The sequence below is a fragment of the Macaca mulatta genome, chromosome 14, assembly GCF_049350105.2.
Source record: "Macaca mulatta isolate MMU2019108-1 chromosome 14, T2T-MMU8v2.0, whole genome shotgun sequence".
NCBI classification, from domain to species: Eukaryota; Metazoa; Chordata; class Mammalia; order Primates; family Cercopithecidae; genus Macaca; species Macaca mulatta.
In genome coordinates, this window is record NC_133419.1 from 45558870 (window position 1) to 45583501 (window position 24632).

The window sequence follows — 24632 nt, forward strand, 5'->3', positions numbered from 1 at the left end:
TCTCAAATTCCTCCAGTGACTATCTTTTTCCACTTTGCTTCCAAGTGCCTAGAATAATTTTCCTATTATTTTCTGACTTCTCAATTTTTCCCATGAAACAAAGAAAGAAACCTGGGAGGGGAGTTGTAGCTAAAGTTCTAGAAGTCTATCCTTACTCTGGAGGTTCCCATAAGAAACTCTTATGGTTGAACTCTGTTCTCTTTTAGAGATGGTAGACCCTATGAGAGGAAAAATTCCACTGGTGACCAGTGTTGTCAGAAAGGCCCAAGGATACCTTTGTGTACATTCAATCAATATCCCATTCTGTATATCCTTTCTCCTGCTACAATTTCAGAGTAACTCTCCTTAAAACTTCCTAGCACTTCCAAAAGGAATCACTGCTCCAAGTCAAGGACTTCAAGCTAGAAGCTGGACACAAACACAAAAGGGGAATGATTAGGGCTAAGGAGTGATATTTAGAGGATGTAATACAGGCTTTAGGTTCTGACAAGTCTGGATTCAAATCTTGTTTCTGGCATTTACTAAATTATGATGTTCAGCAAGTTACCCCAGTGTCCTGATCTATAAAATGGGCATTATAACACCTACCCCCCAGGGTGGTGGTTGTCATTAGACAAGAGGATATATTTGTGATGTTTAATATGTGCCCAACAACTGGTAGTTTTTGTTACTGTGTTGTAATTTTAGGCATGAGTGGCCCTGGGCAATAGTTCTAAGGACAGGACATTCCAAAGCTGTGTCTTGGGTTGGCCCCTGGTGAAACAGAGAATCGAACAGGCTTATCTGCTTTCCGTTTCCTCCTCCCGGCTTTCCTTTCAAGCACAGCTCTCCAGGAATCTGGGCCCTCTCCATAACCTGATGTCATGCTTACTTCTCCACAACTCTTTCTTGAAAAGTTGCTGATAAACAAATTCACATCACGACCGAAGGGACTGCCATTGGCTTCCCACATTACCTCTTGCCCACAATTATTAGGTGACAATATCTGTTTAAAAGAACATGACTTTGGACTCCTCCTACCCTGGTTCTGGCTCCCTGACAGATGCCCACAAGACTCTGAGAAAATTATTAACTGCTTCAAGCCTTAGATTTGTCATCTGTAACATGAAATGCTGATATCTATCTCCCACCATTACTGAGAGGATTGGGTGGGTGGATATATGTCAATGATCTGGAACTTCACATATTTAGAGCTCTAAAAGGGCTCATTCTTCATGTAATTTCATAATGGCAGAATTTTCATACCAGTGGCATTTCCTGAAAGTGAAAGATCATTTCGAAGTGTGAGACACTCTGAGACTTGTTAAATTATGTGACACTAGTACAGCCTTTCTACGAATACATAATTTGTCACTAGCATTCATTTTTACCCTGCCAGAACCACAACTATCTATCCAAAAAACTTTGTGGTCCAAGTCTCTTCTATTGAGTTACATGAGAAAGCCTAAGACCTTTTAGGCAAATAGTTTTCATTAAGGAGAGTCAACAGTCCATTACGAAAAACAGTATGGAAGTTCCTCAAAAACTTAAAAATAGAACTACCATAATAACTACCACTGTCAAAAGGAAAGTAAATTGGTATTTCAAAGAGATATTTGGCCATTCAAGCATTAACGTTTACAGCAAGCCAGTTCAAGCTCTCATGGTGGCTTTGAAACAGGAAAGCTTCAGAATGTGGGAATCAGGGGCTGGACACAGCTTATGAGTCCCCATGTCAGACTGCTTCTCCTCCTGCTTTATTGCCTTGCTCAGCTCCTTTTAATTTGGGGACTCATGTTCACTGCAGCACTATTCACAATTACCAGGTTAGGAAAATAATCTAAGTGTGCAATGCATCAAAGGATAAATGGATACAGAAAATGTGGTATATTATAAAATATTATTCAGCCATAATAAAGGAGGGAAATCCTGCCATTTGCAACAACATGGATGGGCCTGAAGGACATGATGCTAGGTGAAATAATCTAGGTACAGAAAGACAAATCCTGCGTGATCTTGTTTATATGTGAGATTATAAAAAGTTGAATTCATGGAAGCAGAGAGCAGAACAGTGGTTTACCAGTGGCTGGTGGATGAGGGAAATGGAAAGATGGTAGTCAAAAGGTATCAACTTCCAGTTTTAAAAAGAACAAGTTCTAGAGATCTAAGGTACAGCATGCCTGGTACTAGAAGTATCAGTTATTTTGACTGTGGAAATCATTATACAATGTATACATATATCAATTTTACTTTTTAAAAACCAAATAGTTTTTGCAGAAAACATTGGTTTTACCCACAGAGGAGGACATAAACGTGGACTCAAACTTTAAGAAAAAATTCCTGACTTCCAGTCCCCCAAGACACACAACAGAGGTAGAGAGAATGGGATTACAGACACTTGGAGATGTCACCCAGTGCAATTACCTGGAATCTGACAGTCTCATTCATTCCTTGAAAATACAGACTGAGCATCTATTCTCTTCTCAGTCCTATTCAATGGGCAGAAAATGCAGGCAGACAAGACAGTGTGGTCCTTCCCTCAAGGAGCAGCTAGTCTCCTGGGCAAGAGTTGACTTTAAGTAAACAATCACTCCACTAAACATACAGTCACAAATATGTTAAGGGACAACTTATTCTTATCAAGGCACCTACTCAAAAGCCTGACACTTACTCACTATGCTCTTTTAAAAAGGTCTGGATTGTTTTTTTGGTACCTTTGCCATATTACATGCTTAAACCCATAAGCCACCATAGAATCTTCAAGAGGTAGCAGAATATAAATGCAAAATTAAATAAGACAGCAGATCCTTGAAATTCAGGAGTAGATATGTCTCTAGAGTGCAGTGAATCTTCAGTTTTGGAAGATCACTAGACCACATCGTTATACCCACAAAATAAGTAGATATAAAGGAATATGGTAATGGAAAAATCTGTAGAGGAAGGCCAAGAGTGAAACTCACTCCTCAGCTTGGTACCAGTTCCCTCACACCAGCCTGTGTAAGTCAGCTTTGTGCTTTGTGCTTCAGCCAATTTACCACTATCGGCAGCTTATGGTTCTTCTGGTTGTTCACGAACAGTCAATCCATGCATTTCCTGAAATTCCAAGGATAGTATGTACTTAAATGTAAGACCTGTCCTGGTGGCATCCATAAGCAGGAAACGAAGCCAAGCAAATACCTTTGAATGCGTTAATACTCAATTCAGAATCCTGCAGGACTTTGCTTACCTACTCTGATGATGGCTAGAATGAAGGCCATGGTCTGCTATTCTCTGCCTTTATAGTACACCCTATTGTGTTAATGTCTATGAGAAATCTAACCCCAAATCACCATTGTTTCCACTCTAATTTCAAATTCTGCTAGCAATCAGTGGGTGATTATTACATATCAGGCACAATACTAGAAACTTCCACATACATTACCTCAATCTATTTTTTATTTCAAAAGCTAGTTGTAGGCATGGCTAAGGAGTTGCACCTGAATGCTAGATCACTGATGACTGTGAATATATAATTTGGGGGAATTTTGCAAGGAATACACAAAACATTTTATACTAAGAAACGATTTGGCCAATAGTTTCAAATTCTAAAGTCTGTGATAAAGGCAAAGAGCTACATGCCAGCCGATTAGGAATTATGAAATTAAAAATAATTAAGCATATAATAACTAATTCTCCACTCTGCATACTGCCTACTGCCACAGCCACAATGTCAGAGGCATGACCAAAATCCACTGAAAGAGGAGAGCAAATTAGACAAGGAAAGATTCCATTACAGGATATCCCTGAGCTTTCCAAGGCCACAAGATACCTAATGCACCTGTGAAGAAAAAGTGATAATTTTTAAGTCGTCATAGAATGCTAATCTCTGTTACTATTTACATCCTTGCCAAATCTTTGGTTGAACTAGATAAAATTGCCATTTTTGTAGGTAAAAAATGGTTAAATATTGGTCATTCCATATGGTTCTATCTATATATCCACATATCAGGAAGGCTCCCTCCACCCACCCCAAGGGCTAAAATTAAACTGCTGGGTAATCATAAAGAGAGAGCACTTGATAATCATTCATAAAAGGAGGCAACCAATAAATTCTGAAACTCAAATCAAATCTTGGCAAATCCTTCTCAAAGGAGTCTCACAAGACTGGTTATGCAATGTATGTAGATGAAAAGACCAAGTTGGAAGAAATACCCTATCCAAAGGCTAACCATGAAAGGCCCTTTGGTCTGGTTAGGGTTTCCTCTGTACAATCTCCTTGGAGAAACAGAAGGGGGCCTGAGGAATACTTTAATGCCAAGTTGACTCACTTCAGAAAACCTCCCACTAAAGGTATGCACGAGTAGTCCCTTAGTGGAAACCTGGAATGCATGCCCCTTTCTTCTTGCTTCATATTCCTTCAGGGGAAAGTATATGAGATTAAATTGTGGACAGGTTCTCCCCTGACATCCAACTCTGTGTAACTGGTACCATGTTCCCACCACTGTGGGAGCCCTCTCACCCATGAAAGCTACTGAAATAGGAAAAGTCAACTCATCTCAAAGTTTCATCATTATTGGAGCTATTACTAAGAGGAGATTTCAAGGGTAGAAAGGGGAATTAAGGATTTCAGATGACCAGATGGAAAGTCCAGGGAATCTTGGATTTCTCAGGGATCCTTGGCCACCTTTGGGCAAGGTACTTAATTTCCCTAAGCTTCAGTTTTTCCTTTAGTAAAATGGGGATAATTATTCCTTTCTTGAAAGCCGTACAGAGACCTTGCCAGAAACTAATATTTGCATTCTTACGAAACATGAAGCACTGGGCTAAATTCTGTCTCATACATTATTATTTCAGTTAATTTTTATTTTTTTAACCCACACTAGATAAGAAAGATATTATTATCATTTTTCAGATGGGGAGATGGAGGCACAGGGTGTTTAACAGCCTTCCTAAGTCACAGCTGTTAAATAGCAGAGTTAGAATTTGAACACAATAGGAAATGTTTTGTAAGCTACGAAGCCCTGTGCAAACATGGGGCATTAACAACCAAACAGCAAGTGCTTTGCCAGAGCTGAGGAGAAACATCACCACCTTTCTTGGTCATTTTTCCTGCCCTCTGACTTCAGCAGTACAACAAGGCAATAAGTAATCAGTCCCACCAAACCAAATCTAACCTTTACATTTTAAACAGGACACTTCACAGAGGAAGAAGTAACTTCCTTAGGGAAGACATTTAGGTTCTTCTGTAGTATTTTAAATCTTCAGGAGCAAGAATAATTTAAATCAATATAAACATTTATAGGCCTTATTTCCAAATCAAAATGCTCCCAAAACAGAGATCTCTCAAGCTACCATATGCCAGTGCTTAGGATTCCTGAGGAAGCTCAGGAAACTTATGAGAATACAATCATTTAGGGATCAAAAATCTCAAATGTGTGCAGGGGGATAGGCTGGTAACAAATGAGTAAAAGGGGTTAGGTATAAGACAATAGGGAATGGTGGAGATTGTGACCAACAGCCCACACCTACCTAAAGGGGGCAGCTGCTACCCAGTTATAGTCAATTTTTTGCCTGTTGCATGCCAATCCACAAAAGATCAACTTTAATGAAATATATTGATTTTTATCTAACTGTTGGCATCTGTTCAGTTTTTGTTTTAGAAGCACCTCAACTTAGCCTTTTGGCCACCATTCTCTACTCTCTGAAGTGAGCACACTGGCATTTGTCCACTGACCTGACCAGTTCCCAACATGCAGATGCCATAGGCTAATCATACCTTACAAAGTGCAAACAGGAATTCCTTGCTAAGTTCCACTTCATGGCAAAATTTTTTAAAAACCAACACATATACAAAAAAAACACCCCTTTGATGCTAGGCTGAAACATAAGAACTCCATGAAGACATATGCAGGGAGGTGGATCCAAGCATGAGGCCCAGATGGCTTTTATATAAACCACAATCCACACAGTTATAAATCACCATCCAATTTCTCTTTCAGCTCAGATATGTAGCCATGTTTCCCTTCCCCCAGCCCCAACCTCGGTCAGCCTCACATTTGCTACATTCTTTAACCTTCCTGAGTACACCATGTTGCCACTCACAACACCTCAGTCCCAATGCAGGTGTGTTGGAAATTTCTTCATTAAACATGCACTGAGTGAGCATCTACGAGATTGCTAAGCAGTGTGAGCAAATGGACAGATGCGACTCCTGTCCTCAAAGAAGTTAATGTCTAGTGGGGACACAGGCATTTAAGCCCACTATGCTAAAGAATTATCACCCCAAACATTCAGTGGAAAAAAAAAGTTACAGAGGTTAAGTGAGCTGGAAGGGGGTAGAGAAGGCATCTCAAACTCCAATCAGATCATGACCATGTGCACAGTTCAGATCATATCAATTTGGAACTTACAATAGTTCTAAGAAAAAAGAATGTACAAAGCAGGAATGCCTACACTTTTGACTTCCCTGGGCCACACTGCAAAAAGAAGAATTGTCTTGGGTCACACGTAAAATACACTAACAATAGCTGATGAGCTTTAAAAAAGTCGCAAAAACAAAGATCGCATGATGTTTTAAGAGAGTTTACAATTTTGTGTTGAGGTGCATTCAAAGCCATCCTGGGCCGCAGGCGGCCTGTGGGCCACGGGTTGGACCAGCTTAAAGGCATCCTAACCTTTCCAAAAAAGCAAAAGGATTCCCTCATATTAACTTTTAAAACTGCAGACAACTTTACAAACTAATATATAGTTAAATGCATGTTTGCTCAGTCATATCCAAGCAAAGAGGCTTTGTTACTTAACTCAGAGACAATGTGTCATGCTTGGCAAAGTGTGGTGGGTCACAGAGCAGTAACCTGGGGAGACTGTCAAAAATGCAAATTCCCCAGCTCCTCCCTAGGCATACCAAATCAGAAACTCTGGGGGTGGGGTCCGGCAATCTGTTTTAATAATCTCTCCAGGTGCTTCTCACACATAAAGCTTGAACACTACTATCGGAGGTTTTACCAACCCAAACACCATTTCCCTTATTAATGTAAATAATCTGTTATTTTGGTGTCTTTTTATTTACCTTTATAACTGAGTTAAAATATAAAATTGTGAGTGAAGAAACTGAATCTCACATTTCTTGAGAGCACTTAAACTTACATAGTGCATTCAAAATATTAAAATGTGATGTGTCACATCACTCCATTCTCTCTGAAACTCCTGGATTGTTGGACCACTTATTTAGCTTTCTCATCTGAGAAACATTCGCTGAGCACTTCTAACATACCTAGGCCTATGCCAGGTGCTGAGAATATGGATATTTTTACTGAACTGAAAAAGATTAAAAAAAAAAAACTATTCACATTTCAAAGCTTTGATGTTATTAAATAGCATATAAAATGTGGTAAATTCCTAACATTTGCTTAAATGTTATGTTAATTAACAAGACAAACATATGTTAGTTGTGGGGACAAAGTACCTACTTGTGAGTTTACGTTGGCAAAGAGGTCCAGAAGATGCAATATTCACTTCTAATTACTGAGATGAAATGCACTTGCCTCTCTCATGACAGTTCAGTATGTCTATCAGCCCACGATGTGGACACAGTGCTAGAAATAAAAAGCTGTGGGTCTCTGTCCTCCACATGCTTCCCTACAGTGATGTGCTCTGAATGGACTGATGCAGCAAGCTCCATTCTGAAGGGTTCTAACCATAGAAGCACCTTCCAGTAAACTCAGAAATCCAAGGAACCCACATTTACAGCAAAATGAGCCTATGCTGTAAAATCCAAATAGCTTACTCTCTGATATAGGAAGAGTTATTTTGCATGAATCCCAGTGTATTAGTTTCTTATTGCTGCTGCAATAAATGAACCACAAACTTAATGGCTTAAAACAATACAAATGTATTATCTTACAGTTCTGGAGGTCAGAAGTCCAAAATCAGTCTCAGTGGGCTAAAACCTAGGATTTGGCAGGGCTGCATCCATTCTGGAAGCTCTAGAGGAGAATCTGTTTCCTTTTCCTTTTCCAGCTTGTGGAGGTCACCTGCATTCCTTGCTCATGGCCCCTTCTTCCACCTTTAAAGCCTGCAACTTAGCAACTTCCAATCTCTCTCTCCAACTTAACTTCCATTGTCACCTCTCTCACCTTCCTTACAAGAATCCTTGTAATCACATTGGGCCTGCCCAGATAATCCAGGATCATTATCCCATCTCAAAATACTTAATCACATTTGCAAAGTGTCTCATCAGGTAAGATAATATATTCACAGGTTCTGGGGATTAGGATGTGAACATTGTTGGGGATGGGTTGACATTATTCAGCTACCCCACTGAGGGCGTACTTTTTGAATATGAAGAAATCTTTTGATGTACCATAGTTAGAAAATATGTGACTTGTAAACAGGGCAGGGAATGACCTTCTCATGTGCACTCACTGTGAGCCAAGATGAAACCAAGTGCCTTTTATAACCACCCACAACAACCCTAGAAGGTAGCTTCCATCATTATCCTTTTCCAGATGAGAAGACAGACTCAGAGAAATTAAATTAACTTGCCCAGCACACATGCCCCGTGTGTGGAACCCAGGTCTGCCTGATCCCAGAGCCCATGCTTATTCTTCTTATCTCACATCTCCTTCCCACAATAGAATGTCGCATCCTGAGCCTCTGCCTATGCCTAGATGAGGGGCTAGGGTTACAAATGGAATGTTTGCCTTTCCATGTCATAGTGAGTCTTTTTTTTCTCCTTTAATCAATTTCTTTACATGTAGAATAGTATAACAGTTAAGGGAGTAGACTCTCAAGTCAGCCTTCCAGCAAACAAACCCCAGCTTGCCACTTACTAGCTGTGTGACCTTGGGCAAGTTACTCAACTGCTCTCTGTTTCCTCATCTGTCAAATGACAATAATAATTATATATGCTCTCATAGAGCTTTAGGAAGATAAAATCAGTCAATACAGATGAAATATCTAAACCAGTACCTACTCTAAGTGTTTGCTGTACTTTATTAAATAAAAGCATGGTGGAAAGTCAGGGACAAAGGCGCTACAGTGTGAGGGGAAAGAATGAGAGGTTCTTTATCACAACCCACAGTTGGCCCCTGGCAGAGCACATCAAGTGGCATCAAGGTCTAAGTTCTCCATTCTTTTTAATGGAATGGATAAAATATATTCCTCATTCTATATGACTGTTATGAGAATAAAATGAGTTAAAACATGTAAGGCACTTAGAACAGTACCTTATCATTGTTTTTGTTATCAACATTAATAAACTGGTGGTTGTGAGGGTGCTTAAATATGCTCACCTCAAGCAACACAAAAAACTCAACAAACTAAAAATTAACCACAATTCCTGAGAGTAATTACAGCGTTCTATTTGGGTCCTCTGGATAAACTGAGGAAGAAAAGAATTAGGGAAAGACACTTCTAGAACAGTGCTACATATCTATTTTTTAAATCCTATAAAGAACTTCCAAATTAATACTGAGTGCTCAAAGCACTGCTCAGTGGTAGATAATGAAATCAGAATAATGGTTATGTTACAATCCTCTAGTCACACACACACACATTCAGGTCAGCTCCCTCCTTGGTCTTTCTGTCTGTCCATCTACCCATCCTGTATTTACTAAATGCTGACCACATGCCATTCACCAAAATGACAGATGCTTAGGATACTCAAGTGAAAGACATGGTATCTCCTTCAAGAAGATGAGTAAACAGACAACCACAAGAGAGTGTGTTATGCTAAAGGCAGGCACAGGACACTTGGGGACACAAAAGATGACAGGCACCTCATTATGTCAACACCTTGAGGAAACAAGTGACCTGAATATTAAAGGTCACACTGCCCAGGAAGGGGCAAGCGGGAGGTCACTCCTAGCAGACTGGACAGTACTTTGTCTGTAAATAAGTACTTTGTACATTATCAAAGTACAAAGGCATGAGAATACATGGCCTCTTTGGCATACTGCAAGGTATCTGGTCTTGCTGGGGCATAGAGTTTGAGTGGCCAAGTGGTAGGAGAGGATGGTAATCAGATCTTGAAGGATCTTCTATTCTGTGCTCAAGAGTATGGAGAGGGAAATGGGAACGCAGTGAGAGTTTTATACAGGCATGACTGAAGAGAGAGACAGACGTGGAGGTTGTTGCCACCTTTGAAAGACAATGAACAATGGCCAACACATAAAAGTGATAGCGTGTATGTGCCGCCCTGGGCGGGAAGCAGTGCATGCTTCCTGCTGATCTTGGCCCTGAGCTCTTGCTACTTTGCTTTAAATTCTAAGTGGCCTATGGACTTTTCTTCATTCCTTCTTGGTTCTGCAACATGTGTGTACCCTTAGGGCCGTGTAAAAATAGGCCCAGGGCCCAGGGAAGAGGCAACTCAGCTGCCCAAGGATCTCAGACACTCCCCAGGCATGTGGCCGGCTTTCTGGCAGCTGTTGGGAGGGCTCGAGGTCACTGGGTCTGGAAACCTGATCCCACTGCAGATGGCCTTCTCCTGGCCCAGGAGACTCTGGAGAGAATGTAGCCAGAGGTACCTGGCGCCAGGGCTCTTCGAGGCCAACTCAAGGAGCTGCCTTTCACAAGGGGCCACCTGCCCATTTCAGCTTTCATGTTCCCATCAGCAGGTCAACTCAGGCCCTTTCCAGAAATATTCCGTCTCCTCCCTTTTTGCTAACTCTCAGCTAAGCCTAACCGGTTCTGCTGTATCGGCAGATGAAAATTAAGGAGAACAAGGCTTGGTGAGGTGGAGACTATTTTTGATACCCCTTCTCTGTCACAGAGGTAAACACCATATCTCTGAAAATAGACTTGGGTTCGAGCTCCAACTCTGCCTCTGCCTAGGTAAATAATCTGGGACCAAGAGCAACCTTTTAAATCCTCAGTCCCCATGTACAACATATAGACAATAACTGCATCTTTATCATAGGGCTGTTCTGAGTGATTAAGTAGGCTCTCAGCACATAGTCTGGTACATAGTGAGTACTCAGTAAATGTTAGCTCATTAAAATCTCATGGCAACCCTGCGAGGTGTTGTTCTCTTCCACATTTCTCATAGAAGGAAGTCAAGTGCCAAGGCCAAGTGGATTATCCAGGGCTACTTATGATGGGACTGAGTGAGACTGACCACCCTGCTCTGTGACATGAGATCTCTCAGGGGTTTCCTTTGAGTCCAGTGCTATCATTCAGAGAGATGTAGGTATACAGATGAATTCAAACCCCACTAAACAAGCCCCCAACCAAAAGCAGGGTTGGCTGTTCCCGAGGCATGTCTGCTTTTTTTTAACAAATACTTAAGTCCCTTGAAAAATCATCAAAAGAGCTAACATCTACTGAGGCCAGCAACTCTGTGGCCAGCAACGTGCCAGCACTTCATGTAGATTGTCCCATGGAAGCCTTAAAACAACCCTGTGGGGCAGGTACTGTTACTACCTCTGTTATAGGAACTGGTTCCCTTACAGCCTAAGGGACACGCCTGGGTTACAAGCAGTTGGCCTTCCCAGCCCTTGCTCTCAGCTGTGATGCCTTGCAGAGGTCAGAGGTAAGTGAGACCTAATCCGACTGTGTCTTTTCACAGAAAAGAGACTGAGGAGGACCAGAGAAAGGAGGGCTGGAGCCAGGAGCAGAGCAGAAACCTGATGCTGCCAAGTTCCTTCCTAGGCTCCATCCCACTGCATCTCCCCAGGTGCTGGCCTCCTGCAAAGGAGGTGGCCTTGTCCTGGGCTACCTATCCCTACTTATAGCAGCTTTTATCGCTCATATATGGGGTTCCATAGCTTTTATTTGGGAAAATGAGGGGTTCTGCTTATGGAATAGAAGTTAGAAAATCACTACCTGGCCCTTCTCTGTGCCTAAGTGTAGATTCCTACTGTCTTAGGAACTCCAGTGTGGGCATTTTCCATAGAACTCCCTGAAAGGACAGGGCAAGAAGCAGAGCTGTGCCCTACGCAGCAGGGGCACCAAACCTGGGGTCTATGGAGCCCCAGGGCATACATGAGCTGGCCTCTGGGGTTCATGATCTGCTCAGGTTGTATGCAAAATTCTGGGGTAAGTGCAATCTGGGGAGGAGAGAGCTAGAAGATTTCTGAAGGGTTCTCAGATTTCCAAAGGGTTCCATGTCTCCCAAAACATGAATGGCCACTGAAAGAAATCTTCATTGTCATAGCAACTGCCATATACTGAGTGCTGATTATATGCCAGGAGAATAGGGATAATAAGATCACCAGCATCAAAGGGCTATTGGGAGGATGAACTAAGGGGACATGCTGTATTTGTAAAGCACTTAGAATGGTGCTTAGCACAAGGCAAACGCTGTAAGCTTTGGTTGTATTTTATCACTTTAATTATTATTATCCATTATTATCATTTTCATTGCCTCATTAGTCTTCATGAAAACTTTATGAGGTATGTATTATTATCAACCCCACTTCATACAAAAGGAAATATGAGGCTTCAAAGAATTAAGTAATTAGCTCAAGGCTGCAGAATAGCAGAAAAGGAATTGGAAACCTGGCCTGGCTGGTCCCCAAGTTCAGGCTGGCCCTCAGTCTAGATGCACTAAGGGAAGAAGGCAGGAGGACTCCTTGAAGAGCCCAGAGGCTCAGGTGACCCCAGGCCCAAGATCAGCTAAAGGGGAAAGCAGGCCTGGGGCTTTTTTGCTGAAAAGGCAAGCAAGCCTCCCTAACTTTGCACTTCTCCTCATCAACAACAGAAAGGCAAGCTGCTTAAAATAATTATGACGAAAAAAGAAAACCACCCCCTGCCACTGGTTATTCCCAGGCTCCAAAGTGAGCCAATGCCCCCAATGTCTTGAGTATAGTGAGTTCAAATTGGGAAGCAGGTCCGCCCCAGCACCCACTGGCTAACCTCCAAGCAATGTTTTTCCTTCCACACTAACACATAACTCTGCTGAACACACCACTTGAAAGCCAAAGAGATGCCCCTTGGTTGCCATGGCAATGTTAAATAGACAAAACATTTTAACCAGCTCTGACGCACACACACACACTTACTTAAGGGCCAAGGGGATGAATTTGGTGGGGGAGAGGGAATGGGGGTGGGAGTGTTGTTTCTAAAGCTCCATCTCCAAGAATTTGGCCCCAAAAGCATCTGGGTCAGACTGAAACAGGGCAAAGGGCTCCTTAAAAACAAGCCAAGGCTGGGCTTGCTCCAGGAAAGGGAAGCCACTGCTGTGCCTCTCTGCCTTTAGGTTACAGTCCTGGTGCCATTTGATGAAGGCCAAGAGGAGGGCGGCACTGAGGGTTACAAATGCTGATGGAAAAGCATCAGGCTTGCGTCCCGGAAACAGCATCTCAGTTTCTCACCCAAAAGGTGTGAGTGTTACACCAGCCCACAGCAGTCAGGAGGACTGAATGTGTCATGGGCTCATAAGCCTTAAAGAACTGTGTAGATGCACATTAGTGCTGCTATAAAAATATTAACAGCTGCTTCCAACTGGGTTGTGTTTCCGTTTCCCAAATTTCATGGCTGAACTTCTGTCCACAGGAATTGATGACCTTGAATTTTTTGCTTTAGAAAACTCTGTTCTGAGGTTTCTCCCCCAGATGTAGGAATCTGTGTGATAAAGCATACAGAAGGCTTATCCCAGGTCTGAAAAGACCTCTGTGCCTATGAGTCTGTTGTACTCTGGGCTCTTCCATGCCCCTCCTTTCACCCTAGGCACAGCAGGACGAGGAGTTGATGTTGCCGAGGGGCTAGAAGAGCCTCACCAGACACAGTTTGTGGCAATTTGGTACCATCAATGAATGATTGTTTGTAAAACCTTCCTCTGTGGGATCCATGATATCCTCAGGTAAACCCATTCTCCAGAAACGGGTTCCATGCCTGGCTGTCTCCGCTTGAAATCCTCTTCCACCCATCGTCTCTTGTGGTGAACTCTCTGACCTTTCAAGACTAACCCTTTAGAAGCTATGTTGGAACCTTCCTTGTCCTGGGGGTAGAATAGGTCCCCACTGTGCCATGCACAGATGTCTGTGGGCGCAGCTGCAGTAGTCTATTGTTCTAATTGTTCTCTGGTCTCTTGCCCACTCATCTGAGTTCTTTGAGGGCAGGGATCACATCTTGGTCACCTGTGTATTCAGCTTGGCCTAGCCCAGCACCTGGCATTAGCAGGCACTCTGTGACTGCTTGCAGATTGACAGTCTAAAAGTACACAATGCCAAGCCCATTATGATGACGCACTGCTGCCCCTGGAATCCTCTAAGCCATATTCCACAAATGTCTGCTTTCACTTCCCTATCCTCTGGGAAGACCGCAGGAGTTAGGGCAGAGAACAGAGCAGCTGGACAGCCTAGTGGGTTAGGAAGAGTGAAGGGAGGGAGAAAAAGGTGCCCTCTTCCAGGGCTTGCTCCTCCTACAAAGCTCATGCTCCTAACCTACCCTTTAGCTGAGGATACGAACTGACCCACTGAAAACTGAAATAGCACCCACTCCATTCCTGCTCTGAAAAAAAAAAACTGCTTTTGTCTCCATTATTAAAGGACCCTAAAGGTGCTCTATCTGTTTTCTTAGGGAGTGACCACATTAACTCTATGCTGACTTTCTTTTTTTCTGGCAGAGCCCGTTACCCTCCTAACAGGATACACTTCCCAAGTTCTCATCTCATTGTGTGTCATCTTCCTTCTGCCATGCTTTCCACATATCTCCTCCTTTGGTATCCTCCAAACAGGCAATATTTAGCAAACAACCAATGTTTATTATTGGCCACCCATATAAAGTCTAATTAGAAGGTTAACCACCTAGGAATCTAGAAATGGTGGCTCACACCCTATACCATATTCTCAAATTATACTTGAGCAAAATATGCTTGTGTGCACACAGGTGTCCTATTAGCCAGAAAATCACCCATGCCTGTCTATCAAAAGAACTTCCTGTGTGATCTAGTGAGTTCTGCTTTATGAACTTGTCATTGTTTCATGATGTAGGGGCAAGAACAATGATCCTATTGTCCTTACCATCATCCTACTTATTTCCTACAGAATAGAATAACTGTGGCAGAGGTTCTTACATTTTCCTGGACTCACATCCTGTACGCTGAACTATTCTCTGCTAGGCTTACCACAAGACTGTGTCTGCCTCCCCACCCCTAAGCTGGAACTAATTATCACAGACAATTATAGGATTTTATATTCTTGTATTCTAAAAAAAAAAAAACACACACACACACACAGTTCACACACACAAAAACAAAAACAAAACAATATAGCACTGGCATGGCTGAAAGAGTTATGGAGAAACTGCAACACTGCATTGGTGCTATGGTAGTATTTATAAGTAACTTATTTGCATATAAATTTGCAAAGAGGAATCTGAAGTGACAATATTACATGTTGAGCATCTCAAATCTAAAACTCTAAAATCTGAAATACTCTAAAACCCGAAGCTTTTTGAGCATGACATGAGGCTCAAGGAAAGTGCTCAGTGAAACACTTTGGATTTTCGGATTTGGGATGCTGTAAATACAATGCAAATATTCCAAAATCCAAAACATTTCTGGTCCCAAATATTTCAGATTAGGGCTACTCTGTATAAGCTTGGAAGTAGACTCTAACAACAAGCAAAACCTCCAACAGAAGGTGCTTAGACCCAGCACTTTGGGAGGCCGAGGCGGGCGGATCACAAGGTCAGGAGATCGAGACCACGGTGAAACCCCGTCTCTACTAAAAATACAAAAAATTAGCCGGGCGCGGTGGCGGGCGCCTGTAGTCCCAGCTACTCAGGAGGCTGAGGCAGGAGAATGGCGTAAACCCAGGAGGCGGAGCTTGCAGTGAGCCGAGATCGCGCCACTGCACTCCAGCCTGGGCGACAGAGCGAGACTCCGTCTCAAAAAAAAAAAAAAAAAAAAGAAGGTGCTTAGAATACAGGTGCACCAAATAGAATAAAAGGTTGACGATTTCCACACACCCGTTCTACATGCACATTATAATGGGCTGGGGCAATTGCATCAGTACCTATCCTGGAGGGAAATAATGCATCTGTTTCATATGAAGATAGGACTACATGTGTAGCATGCCTGCACTAAAATTAAGTCTTCTATCATCCAAATTTTCTCAATTATTAATACCCTAGACAGCTGCAGTAGCTGCAGCAAAAATAGCAGCCCAGTTTTTCCAAAAGTCAAAGTAGCCATGAGATGTCAGCCTGGGGACTTTCCTATGTAAGGAGTGGTTGGTCTTTGGATCAAAAAGAAAGAAAACCTTCAGTGGAACAACAACAACAAAAACTTTTTCAGAATATAAACTGGAAAATGACTCCCCTTCCATACATACACTGACATCTTTATTAAAAAAATGTTTTTGTGCACAAAAAACAAAGCCAGCTGAAAAGGCTGCCTATTTGCCCAAGTCATTGGGATAACAATTCAGAAAACTAAACAGTAAACCCAAGGAATGCCAATCATTTTGGTTTATTCTGATATGAGACCTATCAAACTGTGCCTACTCAAAGGAGGTAGGATGGGGTTAGAGAAGCAAATTATGCCTTTTTTTTTTTTTTTAGATTTCTGGAAGCGAATGTCCAGCAAAAAATAGTTGTCCTTAAGTTGCCACCTTCATGTTTTAAATAGGTTATTAGTGTTATCTTAACAGACACTGAAAACATACATTTTTTTTGTAAATATTCATGCTTGAAATGTGTTTTGAAGTGAAAAACTAAGTTGATGTTTTCTGAACTCAACAATAACCATAAATTTTAATTCAAAGATTATGTGCAGGACATGCAATAAGAAAAAGAACAGATTTTTAAAAGATTAGTTTTGGGGGTTATGTATAAAGCTATAATATCAGAGCTTAAATGCATCATGCCAGAGAGAATATCACTTGCAAAGGTTATGTTGAAAAGCTTCAGATGTGACTGCACATTTCACATTTCCTGTCACAGTTCTGATTTCACATCATTCTAACCTTTAAAGGCAATCTGACCACATGCTCCAGTTTCTGATTAGTAAGATACCATCACCTCATCCATGCCTCAGCTCCACACACAAACACATATTGATGTGGGTCTTTGAGGAAGCAGAACGAGTCATAACATTTCAAGTACTAAACATGTATATGTTTGTACCAGTTCTGCATAATTTGTGTCTAAGAGCAAGGACAATATTTCACTTTAACTGTCTCACAATCTACATAAAAATCACAGCCATTTTTCAATAAATGCCAACAAATGTCAGAAAAGCAGAACACGGCTATTTGGAAATAGCTGTGAGTTTATTAATATAATCCCCTGGAGTAAAGCATCTGGTTTGAATGTTTTCAAGATGGCCAATATCATTTAGAGGCAGGGCTTACTGACAGAACTCAAACATTTGCTACCTATGCACCACTTACCATTTGGGATCTGTTCTTCGGACAGCCATTGATGTCTTCAATCTTTTCATTTGCTGAAAAAGGAAACACAAGTCAGAAAAATAAATCACCAGAGAGACACTTTCAGTAGTGATGTTCAGGACACTTGAGGCAACCAAGTCCTAAGGCCCATACCAGGGTTTGTCCAATCAGTGCAGGCATGTGAAATACTGAGACACATCTAGCAAGCTTCAGGACTTACTCATCGAGCTGCCGTCCTCCAGGGACAGCTGGGGCAAGGTCGTCATCTAAAACAGAGACAACTGCATCGATGACAATCTTGGAGTGATGGAGCATCGTGGAAATGCTTGGAGACTGGGAAAGAGAGTGAGCTGTGATTGTACTTTAGGCTCTTGGAAAGGCAAACACAACTGTCACAAAAGACAGAATAGTTCAGAGTGGATCAGTCCAGCTACAACTCAGCTCCCAGGGACAAAAGCCACAAATGAAAGCATCTCACTCCATCTTTGGCCAGACTAATATTGCTTTTGTTTGTCCTAATAACTATTCCCACAGCAGTGGCAAATGGGGAAAATGAGAAAGTGAGACTTTATCACTTTCTCACTATGTGACTTGACTAATGCCACACAGTAAGTCCAAATTACATCAAGGGACACACATGTGTGAAGTCGTATCACCCAGCTACTCAGAGAAGTGATAAAAAAAGGCTGCATGGCATTCACAGGAAATCAAGTACTAATACAAAGGAGGATTGGCCCAGCTTCCCAGGGTGAATGCAGTTCATCATAAGTATGGAGGAGTCCCTGGCACGACACAGTCCAAGATATCTATGGAGAGACTGTGTTTGAGAATACAGCAGCACAAGAAGGTCAGTAAGCATAGTGGTTAGAGCACTGGCTTTGGAGGCAAAGATATGTTAGCGTGAATTCCAGCTGCAGAGTTTTTTAGCGTGTGACATCAGGCATGTCACTCAACCTCTTTGGGTCACAGTTGCCTCATCTGTAAAACACAGTTACTACTACCTGCTTCACCAGAGAAGCAATGAGAATTAGATGATGTCAGTAAAATGCTCAGCATGGTGCCCAACACGTAGTAAGTATTTTCTAAATGGTAGAATCATTAACCCAGTAATATGTATTATACTCAGGCCTCTGTTCTCACAGCACCCTGTACCTGTCTCTGTTTTGTTCTTAATCATCCAGTACATAACTCCTCCTTTTCTTGTTTCCCCCAACTATGCTGTGAGACCCTGGCAGACGTGTATAGTTTATGTTTCACATCTGTATCCTTAGAGCTTAATAACTGCTCACAAAATTGAATTCCCCAAATAAAATCATGTCATATTTTAATAAATATGATACCTAAAACTTCCATGAAGAGAAAAGCCACTGGAAACTGTCTAAAAAAGATAATAGAATAACAGTGTCCCAAGCCTCCAGGATTTTAGAAATCTGAACCATTATCTCAAATTGAATTTATTTTTTCTCTACTATTTCTATCTTGAGAGAAAAGTGAAAATTAAGAAGCAAGCGAGTGGCAGAAAATTGTTTAAAAATCTGATCACCATAAAACAGACTGGCTAGTGTATATTCAGTCTAATCTACACCTTTTTTTAGAACTTGCCAGAAGTAATAGATGTTAAGGTTTATGACCCACCTGGGAAAATCCCAATCTTCAGAGATCTAATTGCATTTTCTCAACTCCTCTTAATATAAGAACACTAGGATAGGCATTGTAGAAAGCCTTGCTCCCAAAAGAGGTGCCATGAAAACCACAAACAAGGCGACCACTGAATGGAATCACTTATGGGTGTTTGTTCTTCTGTTTATTAGAAGATATAATGAGCCAGAATATATCACTAGCATGTAAACTTCATAAGAACAGAGATTCTTATGTGCTTCGTTTCCTACCATCACCTCAGAGCTTAGCACAGTGTCTGGCACACAGGAGCCACACAATAAATACTTGTTGAATGGAACTAAGAAATAAGTCTTTGAATATCTCAATGAATCAAGAAATCTTGATTCTTGAGCATTGAGATGAATCAAGAATAGCTGCCTATTTTCAGGCAGCTATCCTTCCACTTGTAATACAGATGTACATACTAAAGACCAAAAAAACCAAACACTTGACAAATGGCACTCTTTCATACATGGGAAATTATGGCAGGCATGAGCTCTGACCTTGGATTTTGACACTCAGCACTGGAAAGAATAAATATGTGGCTTTTGAGAATCAAGGCCAATCAAGGTGTCTTCCAACTGGATACTCGTGATGGCCAAAGTCATAAGTCATTGGATTCTGATCAATACTTACTTCAGCATTAGGCCATTAGTGCTCATTACAGTAAAGAATGGATAATTGTGATCCTAAGAAGTCATTTGGGACATTTTAAAGATTCTTTATATGCCACCTGAATAATGAAACCAAAGGGCTTGGTCTAATTTCTCTTCTAATTCCTTTTCATGGTCTATCACCTAAACCCAGTCAGGTGCTCTTTGAATTTAAATATCATGGCTCTTACAAGCATAATACTTCCATTTTACAAAAGTCAAAATAAACTGATGGGGTAGAGCCTAATTACAACCACTGTAAAGAGTATATGGGAAGAGATGAATCAAATGACTAATCCAATCTCAAAATAAATAATTAATAAAACTACAAAACGAGTTTTGGGCCTCCTAGTTTCCAGTTTCATATACTTGAAACACTTCTCCTTTACTTAAATTCCCAGGAATTCCTATGGTTGTCATAAATAATTAGAGTGCTAATAGCAGCTCTGATTCTGCTGGTAAGAAGGAAGAGCTTGGTCTTCGAAGCTGAATTTATTAACTCAGGGCAAGGGGTCCTTGGCAGCATCCCAAAAGCAGATAATCAAAGAAACAAAGGCACTTATCCCCAAAGTCCTCATCTGTGATTAAAACTGGCATCTTTAAGTGCCAATAGTAATTTATTTATCCCAGCGTATTCAAGACTTTCTTTGCCCCACTAATGCAGTAACCCGCCTGCATGCAAGGTGACAAGTTAGTGACTGGAAAGCATCAGTGCACTTTTAAAATAAGAACAGTGGCATCAAGCTTATTACTTTTCAAAAGACTTCATTAAAGGATTCAGAGCATTTCAGTATAGCTTGTGCATCAATGCACTTACCATCCCTGGCAGTTAACAATCCTGCCAATGGGAAGAGACAAAAACTGGCTCCCCAGAAAGGCAAATGACTTACCCAGGGTCACATAATGGTAGTAGAATATCAACAGAAAGAAGGGATAGTCCTACATGTTGTCTGAATTTCCTGGTTGTATGCAGAGGCAGCCCAAATGGTGGTGGAAAAGAAGCTGCTATCAGGTCTTCCCACTTCTAAGAAGAAATTCTCTCTCTCCCTTTGCTCCCCTTTTCTCCAATCCTCCTTTGTTCATCTTTTCCTTCCTCTCTCAACTCTTATCCATTTTTCTCCTACCCCTTCTTTCTCACTCCCTGCTTCCCTTGCTCCAAACTCTTCTGGCATCCTCCCTGAGTGACAGCAACGTAAGCAAAGGAGGGAGGCCTGTCTCTCTCTTGATTCATGCTGTTTATCCTGGCCTCATAAACCTTCTTAATAATTCACAGAGATGCCACTGTGATGGGCTGGCAGGCAATTGTCAACTTGGGGAAGCTCATGACTCAAGAAGATAATCACACTAACAAGAGGCTGAACACACAGATCCAACCTTAGCCACCAAAGGAAGGCTCCTAAAGAGCAGTAGCAAAAGGCCCACTTTCTGCCTTATGGAAGATGATGGCGGAAAAGTCCCAAACAATCCCACTATCTAGGAGGCCCAGCTCCAAGGGTGTCTGGGATAGATGAAGACTTAAGAACAGGGCATGTAAAAAGCATTTAAGGCCAGGCTTGTGGCTCACACCTATAATCCCAGCACTTTGGGAGGCCGAGGCAGGCAGATCACTTGAGACCAGGAGTTCCAGACCAGCCTAGCCAATATGGCAAAACCCTATCTCTACTAAAAACACAAAAAGTAGCCGGCATGGTGGTGCATGCCTGTAATCCCAACTACTTGGGAGGCTGAGGTGGGAGAATTGCTTGAACCCAGGAGGCGGAGGCCTCAGTGAGCCGAGATCATAACACTGCACTCCAGCCTGGGTGACAGAGTGAGACTGTCTCAAAATAAAACAAAACAAAAAACATTTAAGATTTTCCTTGAAGTTACGCATCGGATGTCCCTTCCCAGCCTGAAAAATCAACTCTTCAACCACCAGCCCTTGTTCTTAGGCTAAAGCCCAGAATTTGTTGCCTTATACCTGGTGGCCCTGCCCGACTTTGCCTTGCTGGCCCTCTGGCTCTCCTCTCTACACACTATTTTCTCTGCTGGGAATGCCCTCCCTGACTGCTTTGCCTGTCTCACTCTTAATAAAGTCTGAAGTCTTGGCTTATAGGCAAGCTCCTTGAGGAACCTTTCTGTGATTGCCACCTTCCCACCATCCCCACTCCGTCCTAGATCGGGTCTTAGCACCCGACCCATGATGGAGTGGGTCCTTAACCATGCCATCATCACTACACTCCTCCCGGGCCTAGAAAGGGGCTGTCCCTTAAAAGGCACAATCTTGCTGCCTGCAAATTTTGATGGGCCTTGATTTAGATATGTTTTCTTTTTAACTTTTCATTTTGATATAACTTCAAACTTACAGAAAAGTTACAGGAATAGTATAGAGAATTCTCATATACCTCATCCATTCTCCTTTCCTTTCTCCCTCTCCTACCCTCCCCCTCTTTATCTGTAAGGCACACATATCTTTCTTCTGAGTCATTTCAGAGTAAGCCACGTGGATCATGCACTTTGCTTCTTATGCTTAGTGTTTATTTCCAAAGAACTAGGATATTGTCTTCCATGGTACAGCTATAAATTCTGACAATTTAACATTGATTTAATTCCAACATTCCAGTTTTGCCAATTGACTAAAAAATGTCCTTTAGACCATGTTATTGCCCTGCACAGGATGCAGTTCAGGATTATATAGTGCTTTTAGTTGTCACATCTCTTTAGTCTCCTTCATCCTGGAACAGTTTCTCAGCCTTTGTCTTCCACAGCATTCACATTTTTGAACAATATGGCCCAGTTTTTTTTTTTTTAATAGAATGTTCCACAATTTGGGTTTGTCTGAGATTCCTCATGATTAGTTTCAGGTTTTCCATCCCTGACTGGAATACGACATAAGTGATGCTGTGTTCTTCTCAGGGTATGACCTCAGGAAGCACATGACGTCCATCTGTCTCTCACCAGTGATGTAATTTTCATCACCTAGTCATGATGTGACCTGGATACTCCAATTAGTACTTACTTTGTTTCCCCTTGCAGCTAATAAGCAATCAATAGAGAGATATTTCGAGACTATGCAAAAATCCTGCTCCTCCTCAAATTTTCCCTTCTAGATTTCAGCATCTGTTGATGATTCTTGCCTTAACTCCCATCTACCAGATGGTTGCAACTCCCTCTACCTTTATCAGTCAGCGTTCTCCTGTAGAGTCCAGCCCTCTCTTCTCCTCCATTGATAGATCTATTTTTAAATGTATCTATTTATTATTATAGGCGTGTGGATTCCTATTTTATTTAGTGGCTATAATCCACTGTTGTCCTCAATTGATTTTGATGCTCACACTGTCCCCAGATTGGATTGTTCTTTGTAGCCCTACAGGGAAGAGACACTACCAAGGGGAGGACTTAATAAAAGAAGAGCTGCTGTGGTCTGAATGTTTGTGTCCTCCCAAAATTCTCTATTCAGGTTTAATCCCTAACGTAATGGTGTTTGGAGATGGGGCCTTTGGGAAATAATTAGGTCATGAGGGTAAAGATCTCATGAACAGGATTAGTTCCCTTATAAAACAGGCCCAAGAGAGCTTGATCATGCCTTCCTTCCATGTGAAAAGATGGCTGTCTGCGAATGAGGAAGTGGGCCCTCCCAAGACACAGAATCTGCCAGCACCTTGACCTTTGACTTCCAGCCTCCAGAATCATAAGAAATAAATGTCTTTTGTTTATATGCCACTCAGTCTAGTATTTTGTTATAGCAGCCTGAATCTCAGACAAGAGCTTTTGAAGGATTCCAACTCTCCACCATTAGAACTAGTGCCTGAAAAAGTAGTAAGCTGCCCATCACAGGAAGTAATTAATAGAGGTTGTTGACTACTTTTTACAGAAGCAATTCATTCATCAGATTGGGGCTTTTAAAGGCCCCTTCCAAACCTGACAGTTGAGAGCTGTGGCAGATCCCTAGAAAGTAGAACAGTGTGATATAGAATTCAGAGGAATGTTTAGGGGAGTACTAAATGCTGAGAAGGGGAGGCCAGGCGTGGTGGCTCACGCCTGCAATCCCAGCACTCTGGGAGGCCGAGACGGGTGGATCATGATGTCAGGAGATCGAGACCATCCTGGTTAACATGGTGAAACCCCGTCTCTACTAAAAATACAAAAAAATTAGCCGGGCATGGTGGCGGGCACCTGTAGTCCCAGCTACTCGGGAGGCTGAGGCAGGAGAACGGTGTGAACCAAAGAGGCAGAGCTTGCAGTGAGCCGAGATCACGCCACTGCACTCCAGCCTGGGCGGCTGAGCGAGACTCTGTCTCAAAAAAAAAAAAAAAAAAAGAAAGAAAGAATGAGTAGGAGCTTGCCAGTCAAAGAACAAGTGCAGCCACTAGAATTCTGTCCAGCATAAGATGAAAATCACCAAGATTCCAATTCTGGGAAAATTTTTTGTAGATACATAGATATGGATCTCTCTCTCTACATATACATATATGTATATTAAATATGTGTACACATACAAATATATCTTTTTACATTTTCTTTTAATGGGTATGTATGGGGGAAAGCATGGACTTGAAAGGCAAAGTGTTCAAATGGCCAGTAGTTCAACATCCGAGTTAGAAGATGCTTCTCCCCCTCTTTCACCAAGAGACCTGCGTTCATAAGACAATCTAAGAGTAAATGCTCTGAGCTGGCTGATAGACAACTGAGGAAAGAAGTCACACAGGAGATGCCTATGATTGCTGTCTTCTCAATCCTCCTTTTAGTCTGTTCTCTACATATAGAGCAGAGTTTCCAAGCCCCAGCACAACCAGTCTGGCGAGAGAGTCACATGCTGATATCCAGCCTTACTTGAGGAGTCTCTGGACAGAGCGATCCTGTGCTTGAGGGTTTAGGGAAGCAATTTAGTGGCCTCAGTTGTGGCCTGAACAAGTGGTGCTAACTTGGGTCTCTGGAACTGCAAACCAGTACCCTAGGCCTAAAGACGCCACTATCTAGGGAAGTTCATCTCATTTGAATAGATTCAGGGAAGCATCCTCCTGAACAACGATAAAACTGCTAACTT

General features: G+C 41.9%; 1 protein-coding gene across 7 annotated transcripts in view; it reads right to left on the reverse strand.

Annotated features, from left to right (window-relative positions):
• NAV2 (neuron navigator 2) overlaps positions 1 to 24632 on the reverse strand; it is a 409147-nt gene that overhangs the window by 261443 nt on the left and 123072 nt on the right. For all 7 annotated transcript variants that reach the window (XM_077964833.1, XM_077964832.1, XM_002799608.4 and 4 more), the window contains one exon: positions 17295 to 17347. In XM_077964833.1, the coding sequence (XP_077820959.1) occupies positions 17295 to 17347 (53 nt within the window). The remainder of the gene's footprint in view (positions 1 to 17294; positions 17348 to 24632) is intronic.